At 41.7% G+C, this 25,737-nt stretch overlaps 1 protein-coding gene across 1 annotated transcript in view; it reads left to right on the top strand.

Annotated features, from left to right (window-relative positions):
• Positions 1-14,645: 14,645 nt before the first annotated feature.
• The window catches only part of LOC126260808 (odorant receptor Or2-like), a 44,000-nt gene continuing 32,908 nt past the window's right edge, over positions 14,646-25,737 (top strand). Inside the window, exons 1-2 of the mRNA XM_049958176.1 lie at positions 14,646-15,365; positions 23,265-23,364. Coding sequence (XP_049814133.1) covers positions 14,800-15,365; positions 23,265-23,364 — 666 coding nt within the window. The 5' untranslated portion in view covers positions 14,646-14,799. The remainder of the gene's footprint in view (positions 15,366-23,264; positions 23,365-25,737) is intronic.

Genomic DNA, 25,737 nt, shown 5'->3' with positions numbered 1-25,737 from the left:
CTGATTGGTCAACAAAAAAACTTCATCTCCAGCACTGACAACGTTGACCACGAATGGACAAAGTTCAAGAAAACTGTACAATATGCTTTAGACAGATATGTGCAGGGCAAAGTTGTAAGGGATGGAAAAGACCTGCCATGGTTCGACAACCATGTTATATTGCTGCTACAAAACCAACAAGAGTTTTACTGCAAATGTAATGGTAGCTAAAGCCTCACGGACAAACAAAAATTAAGCGACGCAAAAGTTAGCGTTAGGAGGGCCACGCGGAATTCGTTCAATGAATTCGAAAGAAAAATTCTATTTACCGACTTAACAGAAAATCCTAGGAAGCTCTAGTGTTATGTTAAAGAACACAGAAAAGGTCGAAATATTAAATGCCCTTTTCCAAAACTGTTTATCCGAAGATGGTGACACTTTGGAGCCTCTTTTACATCATCGCACGAACGAAAAAATAACACATAAAGCAATGAGTGATAATGAGATAGAAAAGCAACTGAAATCGCTCAACAGAGGAACGGTCGCTGGACTTGATGAGATACTGATACGATTCTACGTAGAGATGAGAAAGAACTTGCCCGTCTCCTAGCAACAATGTACCATATGTCTCTGGAAGAGCAACGCGTTTCTAGCAGTTGGAAAAAAAACACAGGTCATTCCCTTTTTCAGAAAGGGCCGTCGAACAGGCGCACAAAACCATAGACCTATAGCTTTCAAGTCAGGCTATTGTAGAATTTTGGAATGCGTTTTATTCTAGTTTATTGCAAACTTTGTGGAGACCGAAAATCTCCTCTGGAGGAATCAACAAGGGTTCTAAGAACAACGGTTCCTGATCCAGAAAACAGTATAGACAGGGGCACATCGTAGATGTTGCGTTCCTTGATTTCTAGAAGCCGTTCAGTATAGTTCTGCACTACCGCCTATTGAACAAACTTCGCGCTTACGGAATATCAGGCCAATGTGGGATTGGATTGAAGAGTTTCAAGCAAACAGATTGCAGCATGTATTTCTCAGTGGAGAGAAGACTTCAGATGTAAAAATAGCTAAGATGTAATCCAAAGGAGTGTTATAGGACAACTACTTTTCACGTTATATGTAAATGGCCTAGTGAATGACATCGAAAGTTCCATGATGCTTGTTTTGGGTGATGCTGCTGTATACATGGAAGTCTCAATGCTGGAGGATTGTAGTGAGATGTATGCTTGGAACAGGGAGTGGCAGTTGAGCCTCAATATCAATAAATGTAACATATTGCATACACACAGACAGAAGGACCCATAGTGTAGGACTACACGATTGCGGAACGATCACTGGAAGTAGTTACTTCCATAAAATACCAACGAGTATACACACACAGTCAAACAACTTCAGTGAGTTTTCGTCTTCCGCTGTCGTCGTCTTCCTCAGATTTCATCTCGTTTTTTCCCCTTGTGCACCCATTCGGTTTTTTCGAATTTTTCACACGTATTTGGGTGTTTTTATGCGTAATTTTTCGGACGTAATTCTACTTTCTTACGTAATTTTTCGCATTTTTTGCACCACTATGGATTCTTGCTCCTTCCAGCTGCACCTATACAGAAAAGTTTCCTTATCCCTAGCCAGATCTCAGTTCCATATACTGTTCCTGCGTTGTTGCTTGGCTCACGAAATTCCCCCTAATGGCCTTACCATCAAATTACCTATCTCTGGTTGCCACCACTCCTTCCACAATGTCCTTCACCTGTTCCGATTCCGCCAATCCTTAGCTCTCACCAGCATAGTCCTGCAAAACCATATCAACCAAGCTCAATCCTCCTTGCAGTACCTTCTCTCCATTCGCAAAATTCTCCTGCTATGTAATCCCAAATTCCTGGAACCCTTAATACAGAATACACACGCACAGCGATTTGAAGTGGAACGACAACATAAAATTAATGTGAATAAGGAAAAAGCCCGTGTGAGGTGTATTGGAATAATCTTCAGAAAATGTAGTCAGTCAACAAAGAAGGCAGCTTACAAACCACTTCTTCAGTCAAGACTTGAATATTACTTATCAGTCTGGGATCTGTACCAGATACCATTGATTGTTATATATTACCACAATGTTGTTAGCTTTGCTAACAGTGAACCAAAATAGGTATAGACACAAACTCTTTAAGAATTCAATAAACATAATTTTAACTTTATTTTCCAACAAAGAAACAAAAATTGCCAGATCAAATTTTTGGCCCAGAACTGCAGAGATAATTAGTTAATATGTTATTCGAATATTCCATGAATCATATTTGTGATTAATGGATCTTTATCCTGTCACATATCACAACATTACCTACACAATGTAATACAGAAAAAGTGAATTTAATCTAATGTCTGAAAATATGCAGCCCACATATTACAAATTGAAACCAAAAACTTAGGAAATACAATTACAGGCTTGTGTATATTTACTCCTATATCTATATTTTATTAGCTGAGTAGCCAAATTACTATTTAAATCAGGTTAGTTTAAAATATGGTTTCGAAATCTTTGTCTTACCATTATATAATCCATCAAAAAACCTCTGGTAGTGTGAAGTTAATGACCTGTTTTTGTGCTGTTTAAGTCTCAGGGGCATTAATGTCATCAATCTTCTTCAGCTAATTAAACAGTTTCTTTCTATATCTACAAGGATACTCTGCAAATCACATTTAAATGCCTGGCAGAGGGTTCATCGAACCACCTTCACAATTATCTATTATTCCATTCTCGTATAGCGCGCGGAAAGAACGAACACCTATATCTTTCCGTACGAGCTCTGATTTCCCTTATGTGATCGTGGTGATCGTTTCTTCCTATGTAGGTCGGTGTCAACAAAATATTGTCGCATTCGGAGGAGAAAGTTGGTGATTGGAATTTCGTGAGAAGATTCCGCCGCAACGAAAAACGCCTTTCCTTGAATGATATCCAGCCCAAATCCTGTATCCTTTCTGTGACACTCTCTCCCAAATTTCGCGATAACACAAAACGTGCTGCCTTTCTTTGAACTTTTTCGATCTACTCAGTCAGTCCTATCTGGTAAGGATCCCATACTTTGCAGCTGTATTCTAAAAGAGGACGGACAAGTGTAGTGTAGGCAGTCTCCTTAGTAGATCTGTTACATTTTCTAAGTGTCCTGACATTTTCTAGGTGTCTTTCGTTAGACTTCCCCACAACAGTTTCTATGTGTTCCTTCCAATTTAAGTTGTTCGTAATTGTAACACCTAGGTATTTAGCTGAATTTACAGCTTCTAGATTCGACTGATTTATCGTGTAACCGAAGTTTAACGAGTTCCTTTTAGTACTCATGTAGATGACCTTACACTTTTTGTTATTTAGGGTCAACTGCCACTTTTCGCACCATTCAGATATTTTTTCTATATCGTTTTTCAGTTTGTTTTGATCTTCTGATGGATTTATTAATCGATAAACGATAGCGTCATCTGCAAACAACCAAAGACGGCTGCTCAGATTGTCTCTCAAATCGTTTATATAGATAAGGAACAGCAAAGGGCCTATAACACTACCTCGGGGAACGCCAGAAATCACTACTGTTTTACTCGATGACTTTCCGTCAATTACTACGAACTGTGACCTTTCTGACAGGAAATCACAAATACAGTCACATACCTGAGACGATATTCCACAAGCACGCAATTTCACTACGAGGCGCTGGTGTGGTACAGTGTCAAAAGCCTTCCGGAAATCCAGAAATACGGAATCGATCTGAAATCCCTTGTCAATAGCACTCAACACTTCGTGTGAATAAAGAGCTAGTTGTGTTTCACAGGAACAATGTTTTCTAAATCCGTGTTGACTGTATGTCAACAGACCGTTTTCTTCGAGGTAATTCATAAACCACCAAAAGCTGCGTTTTAATTTCAGAACAATTAGGAAATGTAACAGGTCCACGAAAGAGACTGCCTACACTACGCTTGTCCGTCCTCTTTTGGAGTACTGCTGCGCGTTGTGAGATCCTTACCAGATAGGATTAACGGAATATATCGAGAGATTTCAAAGAAGAGCGGCACATTTTGTATTACCGAGAAACAGGCGAGAGAGTGTCACGGTCATGACACAGAATGTGGAGTGGACATCATTATAAGAAAGGCATTTTTCGGCGGAATCTACTCACGAAATTTCAATCACCAACTTTCTTCTCCGAATGCCGAAACGATCATCATAAAAAAAATAAGAGAAATCAAGGGTTGCACGGGAAGATGTTGCTGTCCGTTTATTTTCATGATTGGAATAATAGAAAATTGTTGTGGAGGTGGTTCGATGAACCTTGTGCCAGGCACTTAACTGTGATTTGCAGAGTACCCGCGTAGATTTAGATGCAGAAACAGGCAGAACTGGAAGAATCTGATTCACTGTTGGAAGAAAAGGTCGACCTGGTACCCACTAGATGTACTTACCCTGATTATACTCCTCAATTAATTTCTGGCTGAGACGGATCAGGAGCCCTTGAATATTAATCTATTTTGGGTGCTAATTTAGTACAGCGAACTGCCACCTCTAGCAGCAACAGTACTTCTAACCCGGTTACCCATAGAGTCTCCGTGCCTTAGTGTATCAGTCGTAGTGGCCAGTGTCTAGGCAACACGTGATCAGATGTTTTAATTGGTCAGAGAATGTGCTGGCCACAGCTGCAGTATCGTGCACCGTTCATTTAGGTTGGAGTCTTCACGGTCGGATGCATCCATCGTGACACAGTACGCAGAGGCGGTGCTCTTCTCAAAAGACGGCGTGGTGCCACTCCTGGACCAATTTTGCCACCGGGGGCACCCCAGTCGCTGAGTCTCACCGCTGCTGCGTCAAGTCAAGGGAAGTCGCAACGACGGTCGCCCTGTTCAACGGTTCGTGGTGCTCCAGACGACGTCCCGCGGTCCATGTGTGCTGTTGTCTTGCTGTAAAAAAAACCCTTTCCTGACACAAGGTATGTGATGTAGATGCATGGTCCTGTACCTTTAAGTGAACACGCACTAGCCGAGTGGGGCCGTTGAGTTCGTGCATGGAATTTTGTTTTACTCTCCTGAATCTATAAATTCCATATTCACATGACAGTCGTAGGATTCCAGTCATCGCCTGCAGATATATTGTGGTACGGCAAACTGCAGTCTCGATAGGCCACATTCCTGTCACTATCTAATTCTGAAAGTTGCTCGTAGTCGCTTCACCTCCTCGCGCGAAGCATAACGCGACCTTCTCATAAGCGACCCACACAGAAAGCGATCCCTGAAAGAGAAAGGTGCTACATGATCTTTCCTTATACAGCGAATGTACACAGCGTTACTCCCACTTGCTTGTTATGGATGCTCTGAAAGGTGTATCATTTGCATATCCAACCACGTAGAACACTTAACGCCAATTTGACGTCAGCTGTATGCCACTTTTTTGTTGTAAATACGTTAGACGCAGAAGTAATTTTAGGAGACATAATTTTTTATAGAAAATCTTCACGACCCGTCCATGAGTACCGTTATTTAAGTCGGACGATTTCTTTTTAAACTAGTCAAAACGAGGACACCAGTGGAACGACAGCGAATGGAAAGAAGTAATACTGTTGAGTTAGTTTCAATCTTAAAACCTGTCGAGTTAGTTTCAGTCTTAAAAACAATCGTATTCTTAATATCATGCGAGAATTATCGGACACTAGGCATTTTTTACATCTCACTTACAAGATCGAGGCATGAGAACTAGCAAAAACACAGACCAAAACGTTGAAAATATACCAGAGAAGGTTGTAACGGAGACTGTCAATGATTTTTTTTGACCACCTTCGTAGCACGTACATACCTTTCTTTTCAAAAAGAAAAAAAAAAAGAAATAAAGCAATGTAACAGGGTGGAGAGATGAAACCCTGTTCAGATAATACGAAGTGAATTGTATAGGTAAGCAGACTGCAGCACAGCTAATAAGTTAGGATAGCATCTAAGTTGACCACGCACTAAGGCGAACGAATGTTTGAACTATACGGTTAGACATTGCCAAGAATACTATGAGTTCGCTGTGGATCTGAACTGCGCAAGACGATGGATGTTCAGGAGATATATACATCTACAGCTACATCGATACTCTGCAATCCACTTAACGGTGCGTGACGGAGGGTACCCTGTCCCACTAGTAGTCATTGCCTTTCCTGTTCCACTAGCAAACAAAACGAGGGAAAACAACCGTCTCTATGCCTCCGTATGGGCCCCAATTTCTCTTCATTTGCCTCAGTGGTTCTTTCTCGTAACTTATGTTGGAGGCAACAGAATCGTTCTGCTGTCAGCTTCAAATGCCCCTTCTCTAAATTTTCTCAATAGCATGCTGCGAAAAGGGATTCCCATTTGAGTTCGCGAAGCATCTCCATAAACTTGCATGTTGTTCGGACCTACCGGTAACAAATCTAGCAGCCAACCTCTGAATAGCTTCGAGGTTTTCCTTTAATCCGACCTGGTACGGATCCCAGACACTTGAGCAGTACTCAAGAATAGGTCGCATTAGCGTCCTATATGCGGTCACCTTTAGAGATGAACCACACTTTCCTGGAATTCCCCCAGTAAACCGAAATTGACCATTCGTCTTTCGTACCACAATCGTCTTTCCATTTCATATCACTCTACAACGTTACGCCCAGATATTCAAACGACGTGACTGCATCAAGCAGGAAACTACTGAGGGTGTATCCGAACACTACAGGTTTGTTTTTCCGACTCCTGCGCACTTCTCACATTTTTCTACGCTTAGAGTTTGTTGCCGTTCATCACACCAAATAAAAATTTTGTCTAAGTCATCTTGTAACCTCTTACAGGAACTCAATTTCGACAGCTTGCCGTGCACCACAGCATCATCAACAAACAACCGTAGACTTCTGCCCACTCTGTCCGCCAACTCAATTATGTATATAGAAAACAACAGCAGCCCTGTCACACTTCCTGGGGCACTCCCGACGATACCGGTGTCTCTGATGAACACTCGCAGCCAAGTACAACATACTGAAGTCTTCGAGCCGCTCGCATATCCGTGAACTTGTTCCATATGCACGTACCTTCTTTAACAGCCTGCAATGGGGCACCGTGTCAAATGCTTACCGGAAAACTAGAGATATGGAACCTGCCTGTTGCTCTTCATCCATAGTTCGCAGTATTCCACGTGAGAAAAGGGCAAGCTGAGTTTCGCTAGAGCGATGCTTTCTGAAACCATGCTCATTCGTAGTCATAATGTTCCTAGTCTCAAGAAAATTAATTATATTCGAATTGAGAATATATTTAAACATTCTGCAGAAAACCGATGTTAGGGATATTGGTCTGTAATTTTGCGGGTCCGTTCTTTTGCCCTTCTTATATACAGGAATCACCTACGCTTCTTTCCAGTCGCTCTGGAGTTCGTGCTGGGCGAGAGATTCGCGATAAATCCAAATTAAGTAAGGGGCCAAAACGTAGAACTCTCTTTGAAAAATCGTATTGGGATTCCATTCGGACCTGGTGACATATTTTGTAGGTAGGCTGTTTAGGGTTTTATGTTGGTAGCGCCACTTCGCGCTCTGTATGTGCTGTGCGCAGTCTGTAGCTGGTTGGACTCATTGTTGGAATATTCGCTATTGTAGTGTTGGGCAGTTGGATGTGAACAGCGCATAGCGTTGGGTAGTTGGAGGTGAGCTGCCAGCAGTGGTGGATGTGGAGAGAGAGATGGCGGAGTTTTGAGAGGTTGCTAGAAGCGGACGACCTAGACGTGTGTCCTCCAGAAAAAGGAAATTTGTAAAGATGGATGTCATGAATTGATAGGTTTATATATATGATGACTTTCGGAGATTATTAAGGTAAATAAACTGTTTGTACTCTCTCAAAATCTTTCATTTGCTAACTATGCCTATCAATGGTTAGTGCCTTCAGTAGTTAGAACCTTTTATTTAGCTGGCAGTATTGGTGCTCGATGTATTGCAGTAGTTCGAGTAACGAAGATTTTTGTGGGGTAAGTGATTCACGAAAGGTATATGTTATTGTTAGTCAGGGCCATTCTTTTGTAGAGATTATTGAAAGTCAGATTGCGTTGCGCTAAAAATATTGTGTGTCAGTTTACTGATGATCATAATAAGTAAAGAGAGAAATGAAACTTCCTGGCAGCTTAAAACTGTGTTCCGGACCGAGACTTGAACTCGGGACCTTTGCCTTTCGCCGGCAAGTGCTCTAAGTTTGGAAGGTAGGAGACGAGGTACTGGCGGAAGTAAAGCTGTGAGGACGGGGCGTGATTCGTGCTTGGGTAGCTCAGTTGGTAGAGCACTTGCCCGCGAAAGGCAAAGGTCCCGAGTTCGTATTTCGGTCCGGCACACAGTTTTAATCTGCCAGGAAGTTTCATATCAGCGCTCACTCCACTGCAGAGTGAAAATCTCATTCTGGAAAGAGAGAAATGCCTGAGTACGTTCAGTTTTGCTCAGCTGTTTGAAAATCAAATAACGTAAGAGGTTTACCAGCACAGTCATTCATAATTTTTACAAGGGGACGTTTCAATTTGTTTTCAACTCCTTCAGTTGTTTCTTTACGCCAGGGATGCATATTACTACGTCGTCCATGCGTGAGTCTGTTCGATGGTCAACCGACGGTATGTTTGTACGATTGTCCTGCGTGAACGATTTCTTGAACGTGAAATTTATAACTTCGGCCTTTGTTTCATTATCTTCGACTGCCACGCCAGATTGGCCAACAAGTGACCGGATGGAAGCTTTAGACCCACTTAACGATTTTACATAGGACCTGAATTTTCCCGGGCTTCCTGTCAGATCTTTTACTAAGGTATGACGGCGGTAGTAGTTGAATGCTTCGCGAATAGATCTTTTCACAGACGCACGAATCTCTACTAACCTTTGCCTGTCGTCATTTGCGCCTTTTTTTTGAACCAAGAGTGCCACAGCCGCTGCTTCCTCAGCTTTGTCTGAAACTCTTTATTAAACCATGGCGGGTCTTTTCCGCGCTTAATCCACTCACTAGGTGCATAATTCTCAGATCACGATTTACAATCAAACTTTGCCCATAATTCCTCTACGTCCATCTTACAGGAAATAAGTGATATTATTTCACTAAGTGAGCTGCTAACAACTGCTTATCTGCTCTTTCTAGCAGAAACACTCTCCTGACCTTCTTAAGTGATTTATTAACTTTTGTATCTGGGGAGAGCTTCACTCTGCGAGGGATTTCTGTTAACTTTTGCGATTAATGATATAATCTTTGTAAATCCTCATAGTATTTCCACGAGCATTATTCCTGACGCGAGAAATGATATGATGTCTCCCTTCAGCAAGAACTGATTGTACATGTCGCTAAGCTATCGCCCCACGCGAGGGTTAACTTACCGAAGTATTACAGAATGGAGTTATGGCACTAGACCCGAATTTGGGTTCAGATCTCTTTCGACTACGCTGGGTTATGTTTTCCATAGTTTTCATGAACCATCGAAGGCGAAGGTAAGGACTTTTCTCTGAGAAAAGCGCGGTCGAAGGGTTTCACTTTGCTCCAACCAAGAGCTCCTTCAGCAATAAGCACAATGTCTATTCGCTCATAAAATCCAACAATCATCCGTTCTGGACGATTGGTAGTTAAATTCCAGCTCCGCCATTATTATCTGTGTTTTAGTTTGAGTCCCTGAACCACTTCAGGCGAACACAGGGATGGTTACTAACCCTTTCGTGGGTACTTACTTTCCCAATCCATTTCCTTCAGGGCTAGGTCGCATCGAATTCGATGAGATGTTGATTTCGAACTTCTTTCCTTTTACCGAAAGCAGTGGAGACGAAGTTTCGAAGTCTCGTTCGAGCACAGCCATCTCTGTCATGTGTCCGTTTCCAGCATTCTCCATAGGTGCAGCCACCAGACCTCCATCGTAAACGCACTCATGTTTAGAAAAAAACAGAACGCCTTGAACGACTAGAGATAGGTCGTTCGTTTTGACAAGACATGTACATTAGTGTGTTCTGCGGAAATGATTAGAATTTCAGTCACCTCTGTTCAGCATGTGCCCTGTTGCCTAGTAAGCATAGTGTCTGCTATGGGCCCTGACAACTTGTTCCATGCGTGAGGGCATCGACGCGTAGAAGGAGTGAATGGCGTTCTGTGATATAGCCACCCATGCTAATTCAACTGATTCCAATGTTCATCTGTGGTGGTTGGCATTGGGTCACTTCGCTCCACCTGTCGTTTCACCATGCCCCACACATTTTCGACTGGCGAAAAGTCTGGTGGTCTGGCGGGCCAGGCTGACATCCTGTGACATCAATAAGACATATGTGTTCGTGCAGCAACATGTGGTCGTGTGTTGTTTTGCTGAAAATGGCGTCTGGGGTGTTATGCAAAAAGCGTACGGCTACGGAACGCGGGATGTCATTCACGTAGGTCACACTGGACACAGTGCCCTGGAGACGCACCAACTGTAATTTGTGGTTGCACCCAACACCATAATGCCTTAGGTTGGCGTTGTATGTATTGTGCGAATGCAATCACTGTGATGGTGCTCCCCCTGTCTGCGACGAACCAAAATGCAGCCATCATTTTCAAACAAACAGAACTCTGATTCGTTCGAAAACACAATCTGATGCCATTCTGTCCCAAGTGACGTCGTTCCCAACATCATTACCTTCTAGCATGTTTCTGCACTTTCGCCAAGGTAGACGACGTACTGTCACCCCTGATAGTGTACGATGTGTTACACTGTTCTACTGTTGCGCCACAGCCGATGAGGACGGAGATCTGTCCTGCAATGCCATTCGGGTGAAGTGTCAATCTTCAAGAGCGGTTGTCTGGGTTGTGCGACCTGACCCATCTCGTCGTGTTCTACGGCCTTCCGTGAACCATTCTGCACACACCCGTTGTACTGCCGAAACACTTTGTCCGACACGAGCAGCAATGTCCAAGATGGATGCATCACATGATCTCACTCCAATAATGCTCCCGCTTTCAATCTCACTGATTTGACGGTACGGTTCTCGCATACGTCTGCGAGGCACCCTGCACGTCTGCTCAGGTCTCACTGATTCATTACTTTCGGTTTAAAGCGACAACGAGAGTCGCAGGCACGTTTTACCGGTATTGCGCTGCGATATCGCTGTTGACCCTGAACCCGAGGGCCGACATGGTTCAAATGCTAATCGTTTCTGCAGAACATACTAATGTACGTCTCTAGTGGATATGAACGTCCGTCTCTAGTCGTTCAAGGGTGTTCTGTTTTTTTCTGGACATGAGTGTATTTCCCTCTAGCACAATTACGTTTGACAGGATGTGGCAAAACATTATGCGCCGTCGTAATGTATGCACTGAGACCGGTGATTGTCACTTTGAACAATGCTGTGACACTATTTTGTTGCTATGAAGTGTAAGCAGTTTACTGATTTTTGAGTATAGTTCCGTATCTCGAAGCATTCTGTTTGGGAAACTCAACCACATGCGTTATTTTTATCGCTAAGGTTCGATACACACTGTGTATCTTCTGATTCCCGCTATGATGGTATAATGGATGACAAATTTAAGTTCAGCTCAGAGTTCTAAGTTGTCACTTATGATCTGACTACGTAAGTTAATTGTATGTATAAAAATAGCCAATTATTTCAGCCTAACCGGCTTACTCGCTTTCAGTTTTCAGCAAGTATTTAAATTTTTATCTCGATCCAGACATTATAAAACAGGTGTGTTCGAAGCTACGGCGAGGACAGGAGAGAGTGTTTTAGCATAATTTTAAAATTTTTCATTCTTACTGTAACAATTTCAAAATACATCTGTCCGAGCTAATACTGACACGAAATTTTGGACTGAAATCCGACCAACCGAATTTTTGGTACGTTTGTTGTACAACGCTATGAATTTAAAACTCATGAAGTACAGAAAATTAAAATTGTAATAAGACACTGCATCATGTGAAATGATAATTGAATCAAGACCCTAAGTTGTCGACAGGCGTTGATATACATCAACGGTGACAGCTTGAAATGTGTGCCCCGACCAGGACTCGAACCCGGGATCTCCTGCTTGCATGGCAGACGCTCTATCCACCTTTTTTTTCTTTCTGTTTCATTTTGTTCTATATACTTCGTTGCGTTTGGTCTTTGCGAACGTCACAAGATATCCGTTTAAGATGATCGTTGATTCCTTGACTCAGTTTTTTATTACAGAGAGAACACGCCCCCTCTGACCGAAAACATTACAATCAGTGAGACTGGAACCACGAACCATAACAGACGCTTTTTCACAAATCAATGAAAATCTACAGAATTTTACTTGCATCACACCGCGTTAGAACACCCGTCCACATTTCCATACCACATTACGGCGCGTTTCAGTAACAACTGAAACACGCCATCCAAAAATTGTCAAATCAAAGTCAGATTTCGTTATCCGTCGCTACACTCGTTACTTGCGGCGGACAATCGTACCGAGTCCTGTAAGGGTTCGGGCAATGCGTGTACATCCAGCACAGAAGAAGGTCAATGGCCCGTTAGCCTTAACTATATTTATCTATTCTTTTGGACTTGGCAAGATTGTCCACCGCAAGTAATGAGTGTAGTTGACAGGGGCACTACGAATGTAGTGTGTGGACATTAAGTTGGAAATGTGGGTCTTACGGGGAGCGTGCAAGGGATAAATCCCTGCAGTCGCACTACCCTCTGTGCCCTCGGTGGCACAAATGGATAGAGCGTCTGCCATGTAAGCAGGAGATCCCGGGTTCGAGTCCTGGTCGGCGCACATATTTTCAACTGTCCCCGTTGATGTATATCAACGCCTGTCGACAGGTTAACGTCTTGATTTAGTTATCATTTCATTCTAAGAGAGCTGCATGGTCATTATATACTGCCTCATGTTGTGAACGTACGAACGTTGTATTTTTGGCACATTTCAGCAAGTCTTCGACTTCTTTCACATTACCGTGTTATGAACGTAAGAACGTTGTATTGTTGGTACTTTTCTTTCACATTGCTGTACACGCATATGCAACTAGTCATGTTACGAGTACGCTATACACGTGTTTATTTTGTGCAGTTCTATCTGAATAACTGAATAAAGTTGGGTCCTACAGCTGTTTCTTTTACTATCAATAACACTGTCGTAATGTTAAGCTGCTCAATAATGTAAGCGCTTAAAATGGAAATCCTCTTCCACATTTTTCCCGACTTCCTCGCTGCTTACCAATACTGGAAGAGATCAACGGAGCCTATACGATAGGAAACTTATACAGGTGAAATTTTATGGAATTTTTAGAGCCGGCCGCTGTGGCCGAGCGGGTCTACGCGCTTCAGTCCAGAGCCGCGCGACCGATACGGTTGCAGGTTCAAATCCTGCCTCGGGCATGGATGTGTGTGATGTCCTTAGGTTAGTTAGGTTTAAGTGGTTCTGAGTTGTAGGGGACTGATGACCTCAGATGTTAAGTCCCATAGTGTTCAGAGCCATTTGAACCTTGTTTTTTTTTAATTTTTAGAGAGTGAAATTTGATCAAAAAATAGGTGCATGTTATTATAACTACCGTAAAACTCAAAAGTTCGGTTCAAATCTTCCATTTATTATTGTTACTAAAGTGTAGACTAGCGTGCAGAACTTTGGACTGAAGATCACAGCAACGACAACTTACTTAATACCGAAGAAGACGGACGCATATTTTCTCCAAATCGAATGAGGGCGTTGTCGGCGCAGCCGTAGTAGTGTTGGCTGTCGACGCCTCTGACGCGTATTACTTCCATGGAGTTCCTAGTGCAACACGAAAACCTGATTTACAGGCGAAATGAAGGAAAACTCCACTCTAACTTTATAGTGAAAAAACGGCACCAATTCTTAGCTCCTTTATGTTGGATTCGTCAGATATATTTGATTTTGCGTATCGGGGACGCTTACTGGACACCAGTGGAAATTCAGCTGTAATATCGATCGTTTACTCACGAGCTCCTAGAAACAACGCTTCTTGGTCATAAATTAGACAGTAGAATTTCAAAATGTTTCATTAATCAGCTTAAAGGATTGATGTAGCTGTGCAGAGTTAGGTTGTGTTTACAAATGACTTGTAATTACAGGTAAAGTTAAGCGCATCTTGTTAACTATTCACTCGTGAATCTTCTGTTTGTTGGTGCGTGGGAATTACGTTCTGTACTGAGAGGAATATTCCCTTTGTGTCTGATCTTATAACGAAACCTCGCGAAGCAGTACTCGCGGTCAGGATGTGTGTCTTATGTATTGGTGCATTTAAATCGCGTTGTGAAATTTCACTGTTGCATAGTAGTTTACGTACAGCCGACGTTATAAGATGTGTATGTACGAGTGATGTAACACCACTTTCGTGTCTGCAGTCGCTTTAATTAACAAGATTCTTCTGAGCTGTTTAGGAATTCTGTTTATGATGTGCTAGCGTCAGCAAAACGGCTAGTAAGCGCTACAGGTAAAATATTTGTATTATAATTGATCGATGGCTTTTCGTTATAAGAAAAGTGATGGTGCGGCGGAGGACACATCGACTCGGTAGGATCCTCTTCTCCTTTGTCTCGGCTGTGGTGCTACCAGGGGAATAGAGCTTAAATCCTAAAGCAAGGTCTTCCGCTTGGACAGTCTGGTGTCATCTGTTGTCCGACCATGGGCTGGGATTCGCAAGAAGGTCGGCCACTGACGTGGCAGTACACGCGGAATTCCGTACTCAAGGACGACGTGCGCATTCTGCACATTATTGGCTTGTGGCCGCTGGCAGGTTCGCGGCTCTATCGGTTTCTCGTAGCTGTCTTCTTCTCTCTCTGTTTAGGAAACTTTACCGAGGCCGTGATCAACTTATGTACGCTACACGGATATCTGGAAGACTTCACGATGGCTTTGTCGAACGCGTCGTTCGTTATCGTTGGCGCCCTCAAAGTGACTTTCTTCTTGCGGCACGAGAGCGGCTATTGCCGCCTGGTGCGATGGCTGGACGCCCTTGTAGCTAGCCAGAGGGAGCATATTAGAGGACGTCTACAGTTGGAGGATATCTTCACTGGAGCCCAGAGCCTCGCTATGCGCCTTACGAGAGGTTTCTTCGTGTATAACCCGTTGATAGCCCTCACTTGGGTGCTGGTGCCACTGACCGCGCCACCAGAAGCCAAAAGGCTGCCTTTCCAGCAGCTCCCCTTAACGGAGGACAGCCCATTCTCCGTTTACGCACTGTCTTATGTTCTGCAAGGGGTCTCCATGATCTGGATAGGTCTAATCAGTGTGCAGATGGACTGCTTCTTTACCGCTGCCATGATCCACGCCACATCTCAGCTCAGGATATTGTCTTCGATCATCGCTGATCTACAGCTGGGAAACGGCGACCAGAAACTTCAGGAGAAAATCTCACTACATAGCATGTACAAAGAGTTGCGTCTATGCATACAGGCGCACCAAGAAATCACAAGGTATATACTGGTAGTACATTCTACACAATAATTCACTAGTATTATACACGCTTCATAGGAGTAACTACAACAAATTTCATGTTTAGGTTGGCTGCTCACTATTCCCCAGTGAGTTTATCATTTCGTGGGTCTTCTTTAACGTTGACAAATCCAACGAATACCATTGAATATTCGACTTACAATGAGAGGTCCGCAGTGATGGGATCGACTTTTAGAAATCATTTAGACGGTGATGTAGGTTAAGGACCCAGGTACCACAGCCTACAGTCATTCACCGTGGCGGACCCTTGTTTGCGAGTAATCGACAAAAAAGAATTTCACATTTTCACATGATGTGCTACAGCTTTAAACAAGTAACTTTTTCACAGATAAGTTGCATTGTTGGTTGGTTACTGTCCACTCCTCACAAGCAAGAGGTTGTGGGTTCGAATCTCTTTTGGTGCTTTGGATTTTTAATTTTTTATTTATAAGCCTTTGGTCACCCATTTTGTTCAAATAATGGGATGAAATGTAATTTATTTTGCTTTTGTACTATATCACATCAGTTTAATCATCGTATTAACTTTGTCAATTGCTCTCACTTTTTCTCCTATCTTTCTTTTGCTACTTGTAATCTTAATTCGTGTGATTTTATCCCGGGATGGTTCCTTTGAAATGGTACAGCCGATTTCCTTCCCTATTCTTGACACAGTCCGAGCTTGTGCTCCGTCTCTGATGACCTCGACGTCGACTGTACGTTAAACACAAACTTCCTTCCTTCTTTCATGTGATTTTAACATCTTATATTCCCGTCCATGTTATTACAGTCATTACTTATTTTCCCCATTCGTGTGGCTTTCGCTTTACTTAAAACCCCTCCTTCGTTTCAATATTCATCTTCTTTATTTTATCCATAGTGCAATAAGAATTTATGTCTCAATGTCTGAATGACGATTACCATCCAAGAAACTGCACTTTTTTGACACTACTGCAGAGTCAGTATAAGCAGAGTATTGCGTCATCTGTTTTTTAACCGATAGATCAAAATTTTCAAACGTTTAAATATCGTGATAGAGAAATAAAAGTAATTAAATTCACTTGTACTTAGATTCCAACTGGAAAAGGAATGACGGGAAGAAAAATGAGAGTAATTGAAAAACGTAATACGATGATTGAAATGAAGCGACAAAGGAATAGAAATAAAAAGTTACATTCAAAGCGATTAACTGAAAGAAAATAGTGATGAAAGCCTTTTTAATAAATATTCAAAAATAAAAAAGTTCAATGTAATTGATGAGATTCGAACCCCCAGTCTTTTACATGTAAGGACTGGACATTTACCATTACGTTACAGAAACTGTCTGGAATACACTACTTGTTTAATGCTGTCAACGATCACGCAGATTTAACACATTTTCTTTCAGCGATTACCTCATAAACGAGGACCCATAAGGGTGAATGGCTGCAGGGTGTGATACTTGGGACCGAAACCTACATCACGGTACAGTTTGTTTCAAAACGTCGATTCCATTACAGAGGACCTCTCCTTGTCGGCAAAATTGTTCTGAATGTATAACCGATTTATGATGTAAAAGGAATTAACAGGATTCCAGCTTTGCTACAAGCCTTCACCAAGGAATGTTTAATTATGTTCGTTATTCACTATTTTCAGCACAGGAAGACACCATTTCTGCGGTTGAAAATGGTGTGAGTCCATGCTGGATATTGGGTATATTTAACGTTACTGAAACTTTTCAGGTAGATATTGCAACGCTGCGTGCTCAGTAGATGTGAACATGCAGCTGAAGGCCATCTTTCAGACTGAGAATGGTCGACTCAATGCCGTGGGGGCCATCAGGGCATCGACCACACACACAGTTGTCTGGATAGCAGTGACTGAGACTGGTGATGTGATGGACCCAGGACCACAATCTCACAAGAAGACTGAGCATGGATGCTGCAGAAGAACTACACCACGAGGAGATAGCAATATTTTTCGAATGGAACTGACGAATACGTGGATGACTACGGTGATAAGCCAGCCGCGGGTAGCGCCAGAGTGTCAACACTAACAGTCGGGAACGGGTTACTGGAAGCTATGCGAGATCTCGAGTTGTTTTTTTTGTCATTAACAGCTAATACCACTCCAAAGACAACAGGGACTTTTCTGTAGACGACACGTTGGAAGATCACAGGAAGCTGCTGTTAGGTAGAAGCAGATCTCAGCAATCCTAGAATCATGGTGGAGGAAGCGGTGGGGGAGATACTGGATATGACAACAGGATTGACTTAGCAATTGGTAAAGGAGAGCTGAATGCTCGCCACTATGTAACTAGAAAGTAAACCGCATTTTCATACGCTTTATGACTAGGTCTGTTACATTTTCTAAGTGTCCTGCCAATAAAAGGTAGTCTTTGGTTAGGCTTCCTCACAACATTTTCTATGTGTTCCTACCAATTTAAGTTGTTCGTAATTGTAATACCTAAGCATTTAGTTGAATTTACGGCTTTTAGATTAGACTGATTTCTCGTGTAACCGAAGTTCTCGAGTTTTTAGCACTCATGTGGATGACCTCACACTTTCCGTTATTTAGGGGCAACTGCCACTTTTCGCACCATTCAGATAACTTTTCTAAATCGTTTTGCAGTTCACTTTTAACCTTCTGATGACTTTATTAGTCGATAAAAGATAGCGTCATCTGCAAACAACCGAAGACGGCTGCTCAGATTGTCTCCCAAATCGTTTATATAGATAAGGAACAGCAAAGGGCTTGTAACACTACCTTGGGGAACGCCAGAAATCACTTCTGCTTTACTCGATGACTTTCCGTCAATTACTATGAACTGTGACCTCTCTGACAGGAAATCACAAATACAGTCACATGACTGAGACGATTTCCATAAGCACGCAATTTCACTACGATCCGGTTGTGTGGTACAGTGTGAAAAACCTTCCGGTAATCCATAAATACGGAATCGATCCGAAATCCCTTGTCAATAGTACTCAACACTTCATGTGAATAAAGAGCTAGTTGTGTTTCACAGGAACGATGTTTTCTAAACCCATGTTGACTGTGAGTCAATAGACCGTTTTCGTCGAGATAATTCATAATGTTCCAACACAATATATGTTCTAAAATCCTGCTGCATATCGACGTTAACGATATGGGCCTGTAATTTAGTGGATTACGCCTACTACCTTTCTTGAATATTGGTGTGATCTCTGCAACTTTCCAGTCTTTGGGAACGGATCTTTCATCGAGCGAACGGTTGTATATGATTGTTAAGTATGGAGCTAATGCATCAGCATACTCCTAAAGGAACCTAATTGGTATACAGTCTGGACCAGAAGACTTGCTTTTATTAAGTGATTTAAGTTGCTTCACTACTCCGAGGATATTTATTTCTACGTTACTCATGTTGGCAGCTGTTCTCGATTCGAATTCTGGTATATTTACTTCGTCTTCTTTTGTGAAGGCATTTCGGAAGGCTGTGTTTAGTAACTCTGCTTTGGCAGCACTGTCTTCGATAGTATCTCCATTGCTATGGCCCAGAGGAGGCATTGATTGTTTCTTGCCGCTTACATACTTCACATACGACCAGAATCTCTTTGGATTTTCTGCCAGATTTCGAGACAAAGTTTCGTTGTGGAAACTCTTATAGGCGTCTCGCTTTGAAGTCCGCGCTAAATTTCGAGCTTCTGTGAAAGATAGGCATTATCGGGGATTTTGCGTCTGTTTAAATTTGGTATGTTTGTTTCGTTGTTTCTGCAGCAGTGTTCTAATCCGTTTTATGTACCAAGAGGATCAGCTCCGTCGTTTGTTAATTTATTTGCTATAAATCTCTCAATTGCTGCCGATAGTATTTCTTTGAATTTCAGCCACATATGGTCTACACTTACATTATTAATTTGGAATGAGTGGAGATTGTCTCTTAGGAAGGCGTCAACTAAAGTTTTATCTACTTTTTTGAATAGTGTCTCTTAGGAAGGCGTCAAGTAAAGTTTTATCTGCTTTTTTGAATAGGTATATTTTCGCTTATTTTTCGAGGTTTTGGAGATTACAATATTCAATCTCTCTACAACAACTCTGTGTTCACTAATCCCTGAATCGGTTTTGATGCTCGTTATTAACTCATGATTATTTGTTGCTAAGAGGTCACTTGTGTTTTCACAACCGTTTACTATTCGCTTGGGCTCATGAACTAACTGCTCGAAATAATTTTCAGAGAATTCATTTAGCACAATTTCGGATGATATTTTACGTGTACCTCGGGAATTAAACATGTATTTTCGCCAACATATCGAGAGTAAATGAAAGCCACCACCAACTATTATCGTATGACTCGGGTACTTGTTTGAAATCAAACTCAAGTTTTCTTTGAACCTTTCAGCAACTATATCATCTGAATTGGGAGGCCGGTAAAAAGGGTCCAATTATTATTTTATTCCGGTTGTCAACAATGACCTCTGTCTATATTAACTCACAGGAAGTACCTACCTACTTCAATTTCGCGACCAAGATAAACTGCTTCTCACAGCAACAAACACGCCACCGCCAACCGTGTTTAGCCTATCCTTTCGGAATACCGTTAGGTTATTCGCAAAATTTCGGCTGAGCTTATATCCGGTTTAGGGTAACAACTGGCACATTCGAGCGGGACAATGCAAGGCCACACTCTGCAATTTGCACCACGAATCACTGAGAAGTCTACGGATTCTTGGCCGGCGTGCCCAGTCCTCACTCACAGAACATGTCTGGGAAGTGATGGCAAGACGCAATCTTTCATACTATCCTCCACCAGCATTATTCGTGAAGAGACCCAGTATGTTTTTCAGGTATCGCTAGAAATTCCTCAAGAAGATATTCGGAGTCTGCTTACTTCCGTCCCACAGGGAATATAATTGTGCATTCGTGTCCTTGGTGGCCACACCTCGTACTAATGTGCTCGATTGCTATCAGTTCCGAAAGGAATGAAAGTTTAATCATTTAATCCCCTCATGTTCTTAAAGTTTCACAAATATGGGATTGGTGCTTCACGCTGATCATTTTCCGTTTCCGTCGCTGTATTTCACATAGTCAGGGATCTTTGGTCTGTGGGACGGTGCCGTCAACAAAACGAGCGGTAGTGTAATAGTGATCCCAATAGCCTGCAGTGGTAGCTGTTAAGTTACCGGGAGTTTTCTTAAAAGTCTAATCTTCGTATAATACTTCAACTAGTCCTCTTCGTCAGGTGCAGATTTAAAATATGCTAGCCACGTAGTAACGATCACACGGCGGAGAGATCTGATACTGCCATTCTTGGCGTGCTGAAGTACACAAAGTGCCTCATTTTACCAGCACAATGTTTCGACGGATGCTTTAGGTTGTTGGATACTCGGATCCTGGGAAAGCTTTCCTTGTTCTCCTCAGTCACTAAAGAGCAGTTTCGGCATGGTTTTTAGTTCGCCTTCAGTCGCAATTGCAAATGGTGTCTGACATCGATGTAGCGACTACGTATAGATTCTTAGGAGGACAAGGAGACTAGACGGGAAGGTAGAGAGTTACACTTTAGTACACTTTTCAGATCTTTGTCTGTAGCCAGCCCAATAAAGAAAGTTAAATATACACTGGCGGAAAAAAAATCTCAACCCCAGGAAGGAATTGTGTGACATAAACGAAAGTTAGTAGGCGTGTTTCTGAATTCAAAATATGATTTCCGTTCAAATTTGGCGCCAGTCGTTTAAGAGTGACACTAGTAGCACCACTATAAGGATGCAAATCATGTTTACTTTAAACACAAGCTGTAACGGTCGTGAGCGTTGTTTTTGGTCAAGAATGCCTTTAAGGAGACGTTACTGAGTTTGGACGAAGTCGTGTAATAGGGTTACGAGAAGCTGGATGTTCCATCAGCGATATTGCGGAAAGACTTGGCAGGAATGTAGCCACTGTCCATGAGTGTTTGCAGCGGTGGTGATGAGAATGTACAATCGTAAGAAGACCGGGCTCCGGACGGCCACGTAGCACTGTTGAGAGGGAAGACCATCCTGTTCGACGTGTAGCCCTGGTGCTTCGTACTGCATCTGCAGCAGCAATTTGAGCAGCAGATGTCAGCGCAGTCATTGTTACAAATCGGTACCTTCACGGAGAGCTCTGAGCTAGACGCCCAGTAGCGTGCAATCTACAGTCCCCAAACCACCACCATTTGCAACCTCACTGGTGTCAAGTGAGAGCTATCGGAGGTCAGGGTGGAGCTCTATTGTGTTTTCTGACGAAATCTGGTTCTGCTTCGGTGTCAGTGATGACCGTGTGCTTGTTAGAACAAGGACAGTTGAGGGCCTGCCTGCGACCAACTTGTCTGTGTGCTAGACACAGTCGACCTACACTCGGAGTTACTGTCTGGGGTGCAGTTTCGTTTGACAGCAGGAGCACTCTCGTGTTAATCCCACACACACTGACGGCAAATTTGTTCGTCAATCTGGTGACTGTTTTCGAACACCGATCACTGTTGTAACCTAACATGCTCTACAGAGAGTCGAATTGTTGTGTAGGCCTGCTCTAGCATCAGATATGTCTCTAATCGAGCACATTTGGGAAATCATTGCACGACAATTTAAGTGCAATCCACAGACAGCATTAAGCCACTGTATTGACCGACCAAGTGCAACAGGCATGGGACGCCATCCAACAAACTGACATCCGGCCCCTGTACAACAAAGTGCATACCAGTTTGCATAGTTGCATGCATTGTTCTGGCAGTTACGTCGGTTATTAGTGTACCGGTATTTCACATTTGCAGTGGTTTATCTCGAGTTACATTAACCTGTTATCTCTCAGTGAAAATCGCTTAAATACGTTATCTAGACAAATGTATTTCCAAAATTCCGTTACTCTACATTATTTATTTTTTGATGTCGCGTTTTTTTTTCCGTCGGCCTATTTCCTTATTACATTATTATATGGTAGCATTCAGTTTTTACAGCCACAGTCTTGTTTGGAAAGCAGAAAAATTTCTCCCGAAAATTAAAGTTTTTCCAAATGTGAAAAAAACTTCCAAGGTACAACATGGCTATGTAGCTAAAACAAACGTTCTATTGGAATTTAAAAGCGTTGCAATCGTGAAAATCTTGTTAATACTGTACTTCATCGCCTATCTGTTTCATTAGTACTCTACCACACAAAAGTAATCAGTAAGTGAAATCAATTTAAGCAGAACTATTGTCAAAAAACATATACCTTTTGAAACAGAAGGTGCTGGAAACCAGCACAAAGTTCCATTTCCACCACAAGAAAAACTGTTATTTCATTAAAGAAATTCGGTTCATTTTCAAGTATCACATGTTCCGCAGTAAAATACCTTTTTCTCATATTTCAAGGTACAAGATGGTGTACGACCGATAAAGTACGGTTTAACTGTCCATAACATTCACTATAGAATTCACAATATATTCCTACTAGCTCAAAAAATAATACAGCATTTAAATTTCGCGAACGCGAAACATTTACAAATGCTGCCCACAACACAACAAAACTGAAGGAAATTACGGAAACTGTATATGGCTGTCTCAAGTGCGCATTCCCTCTTGTTATTCGAAAGTCAGTCAGTAGACTAATGTACCAACTAGGAAACACACGTGTTCCTAGGTACAATATCCTCTAGGTACAATACTATCCCATACTTGGCAAACTGCTTCAGTATTCTAGTACTAGTAGAGACAATAAACGAATGAAGTAATAATAGTCCTTCTCCGAAGCTTGATTTATTCCCTGCAGAATGACTGAAACGGTAGTGAAACTGCTCAAACAAGAACTAAGCAACTTTACACTCATGGGCCCTTAATGATGTATATAATTTGTTTTCACTTTCAATACCCAGTAGAGGTTGTTGAAATGCGTAAGCCACTCGTCTACCATTGTAAACACGATGTATTTCGTCTTTGCAGATTTGTCAATCACCTCGAGAGCGTCATGAATCCTATAGCAATGATGCAGCTCGCTGTTGGAGTAATCAACGGTTGCATGCTGTTATTTCCGGCGACGTATGTAAGTACCCATGGAGTGTACTCCAGGTATCTATGAAAGAGCTGTCGCATGTATAAACTCAGTATTGTCATTGTAATATCGAAAATTTAAAATCTCGCAAGTGAAAAACAGTCCCAATGGCTTATAGATTGCACGGGAGAGTGAATGTCTCTTGCTGTTGCCCAACAGGTTAGTTTTCTCCGAAAGCTTATATTCTTTTTGGTTAGAATTGCTGCTATTCCTGAACCCTAATGCTGTAAGGAAGTTGCCGTTGTGTCCCTTTGTTCTCGTTCCCTTGGATTTCATTCAGTTAATACCGTTCGATAAAGTGACAAGGAAGAAAAGGATAGCCCACGTCTCAGCAACAGAATGGAGTAATGTCAAATCCAGCATGTACATTAGCACCATGAGTGAAATTTGTTCTAGAGATTCATTCGCCTGGAAGAGTTCTCATGTTCTTGCCGCTGGAGAGGAAATAAAGGCTCGACAGAAGTTGCTGAAGTAGTGGAATAAAGAGAAAGGACGCACACCAGAGTAGATGAGATCTAGGTGACAGTATTGTTCTTACAGAATCTTTATGAAGTTCGTAGGATATATATCATTTGCTTTAATGCAACATTTCAGACCGCTATATGGCCGTGCCTTTTAATATATGCAGATATTTCTTAATTGGCAATAATCGCTTGTAGCTTCGAAACACGTTATCCTGATGAATCTTTGCAGTTTTATTGATATATGGGTACTAAACCGTTCGTCATGTAGACCAACATTTAGAATATTTTTCTCTGCCCCCCCCCCCTCCCCTCACCCGTTAGATCAGCTTTTCGCATTGCATTGTTTGCAGTGGGCGATACATAGCAAAGTGCTTATTCATCTTCTAGGGCAACTTCACGCAAAAAGTTTCATTTCTACTGGGTCAACAAACAAGTGCCAACGATTTCTTTTTATGCATTGCCGATATGGGATATAGTACAACCGGAACGCCATAGACTCATTACGAATGTCCCAGTGATGTGTAGTGGTAGTAAAAGATAGCTGTCTTCTCTTAAAAAAGAACAGAAAACTCAACTAGCAAATATAACAGTTTGAGACGCCATATTTTTAAATTTGCTTATGTGCCTTTGCTCAGGGTTTCAGGTGTCATTTTAATTACATAATCAACTATTTTCAATTGTTTCAGTCTGAATTCCGTATGAGTGTGTGTCCTCATACGCTTGAGTTTGGCTATAGAACGTAGAAAATAAGTAAAACAGTAACAATGTAAGTTATGTTTTCTTTTTCCCCTTTGTTTATGAGTCACAATCTATATTTACGAGCGTTTAGGCGAAATGTATAATAGAAGTAGAATCAAGTAAATTTATGCTTAACAAAGAATTATAAGTCCCTAACAAACAATAGAGGAAAATGGTATAACATCTTTAGTTATATTATCTCTCTTTATATATCACCAGAGCCCGAATTTGTGTGCAGGAACAGGGATCAAAAACAAATTGCAAGCAAATACGCTATAAAAATTCGTAAAATATGCATAAAAATATTACGATTAACAAATATTGTCATCAGTCCACCGCAGTTATATTATTTGTTATTTTATTCATGGCTGTAATTTTCAGAATCTGTAATATTATTTTTTAAAGATAAAATTCAGTCATCAGTTGCAAATAAATTTTATTATGTAAATTCCTGGGAGATTTTTTTGTAACCTTGTATATTTATTTAAATATATTAACAACGATACATTTAAAAAAAATTCATTCTATTAAATTATTTCTAGAGTTGGTTAACATTGCTGTCATTTTATAGGTTTTCGTTTGTATATCCTTTTCGTTTTTCGTTTTTCTCTTATTGTTGTTCCTTGAATTTTTTTAGATGGCCATTTGTCTTCTTTTTTGTTTGGGTAAAGCATTGCAAAACAGGCATAATAATTTATACGTTGCAACGACACACTGATTTTGAGTTCAAATTTCTGTATGTCATGCACTTGTGATGCCACATTCACATTGTGTATTCTGGTTTGACCTCTTACTCTAGTTTGCACTGTTAGGTGGGACAGTATGAGGGAAAACATCAGCATGATAGATGGAGCAGAAGTGGAAGAAAAAAAATTTTTTTTACATGTGCTACAGATTATACATAAATTGAAGAGTAAAACTGTGTGCCGAGACTCGAACTCGGGACCTTTGCCTTTCGCGGGCAAGTGCTCTACCAATTGAGCTACCCAAGCACGACTCACGCCCCATCCACACAGGTTTACTTCTACCAGTACCTCGTCTCGGTCTGTCACACAGTTTTAATCTGCCAGGAAGTTTCATATCAGCACACACTCCGCTGCAGAGTGAAAATATCATTCTGGAAATTTTATTTTGCTCCACCGGTTTCGACAGACTAATTTGT

The sequence above is a fragment of the Schistocerca nitens genome, chromosome 5 (assembly GCF_023898315.1).
Source record: "Schistocerca nitens isolate TAMUIC-IGC-003100 chromosome 5, iqSchNite1.1, whole genome shotgun sequence".
NCBI lineage: Eukaryota > Metazoa > Arthropoda > Insecta > Orthoptera > Acrididae > Schistocerca > Schistocerca nitens.
Note: the sequence above shows the minus strand (reverse complement) of the source record. Positions and strands in the feature narration are given on the sequence as shown.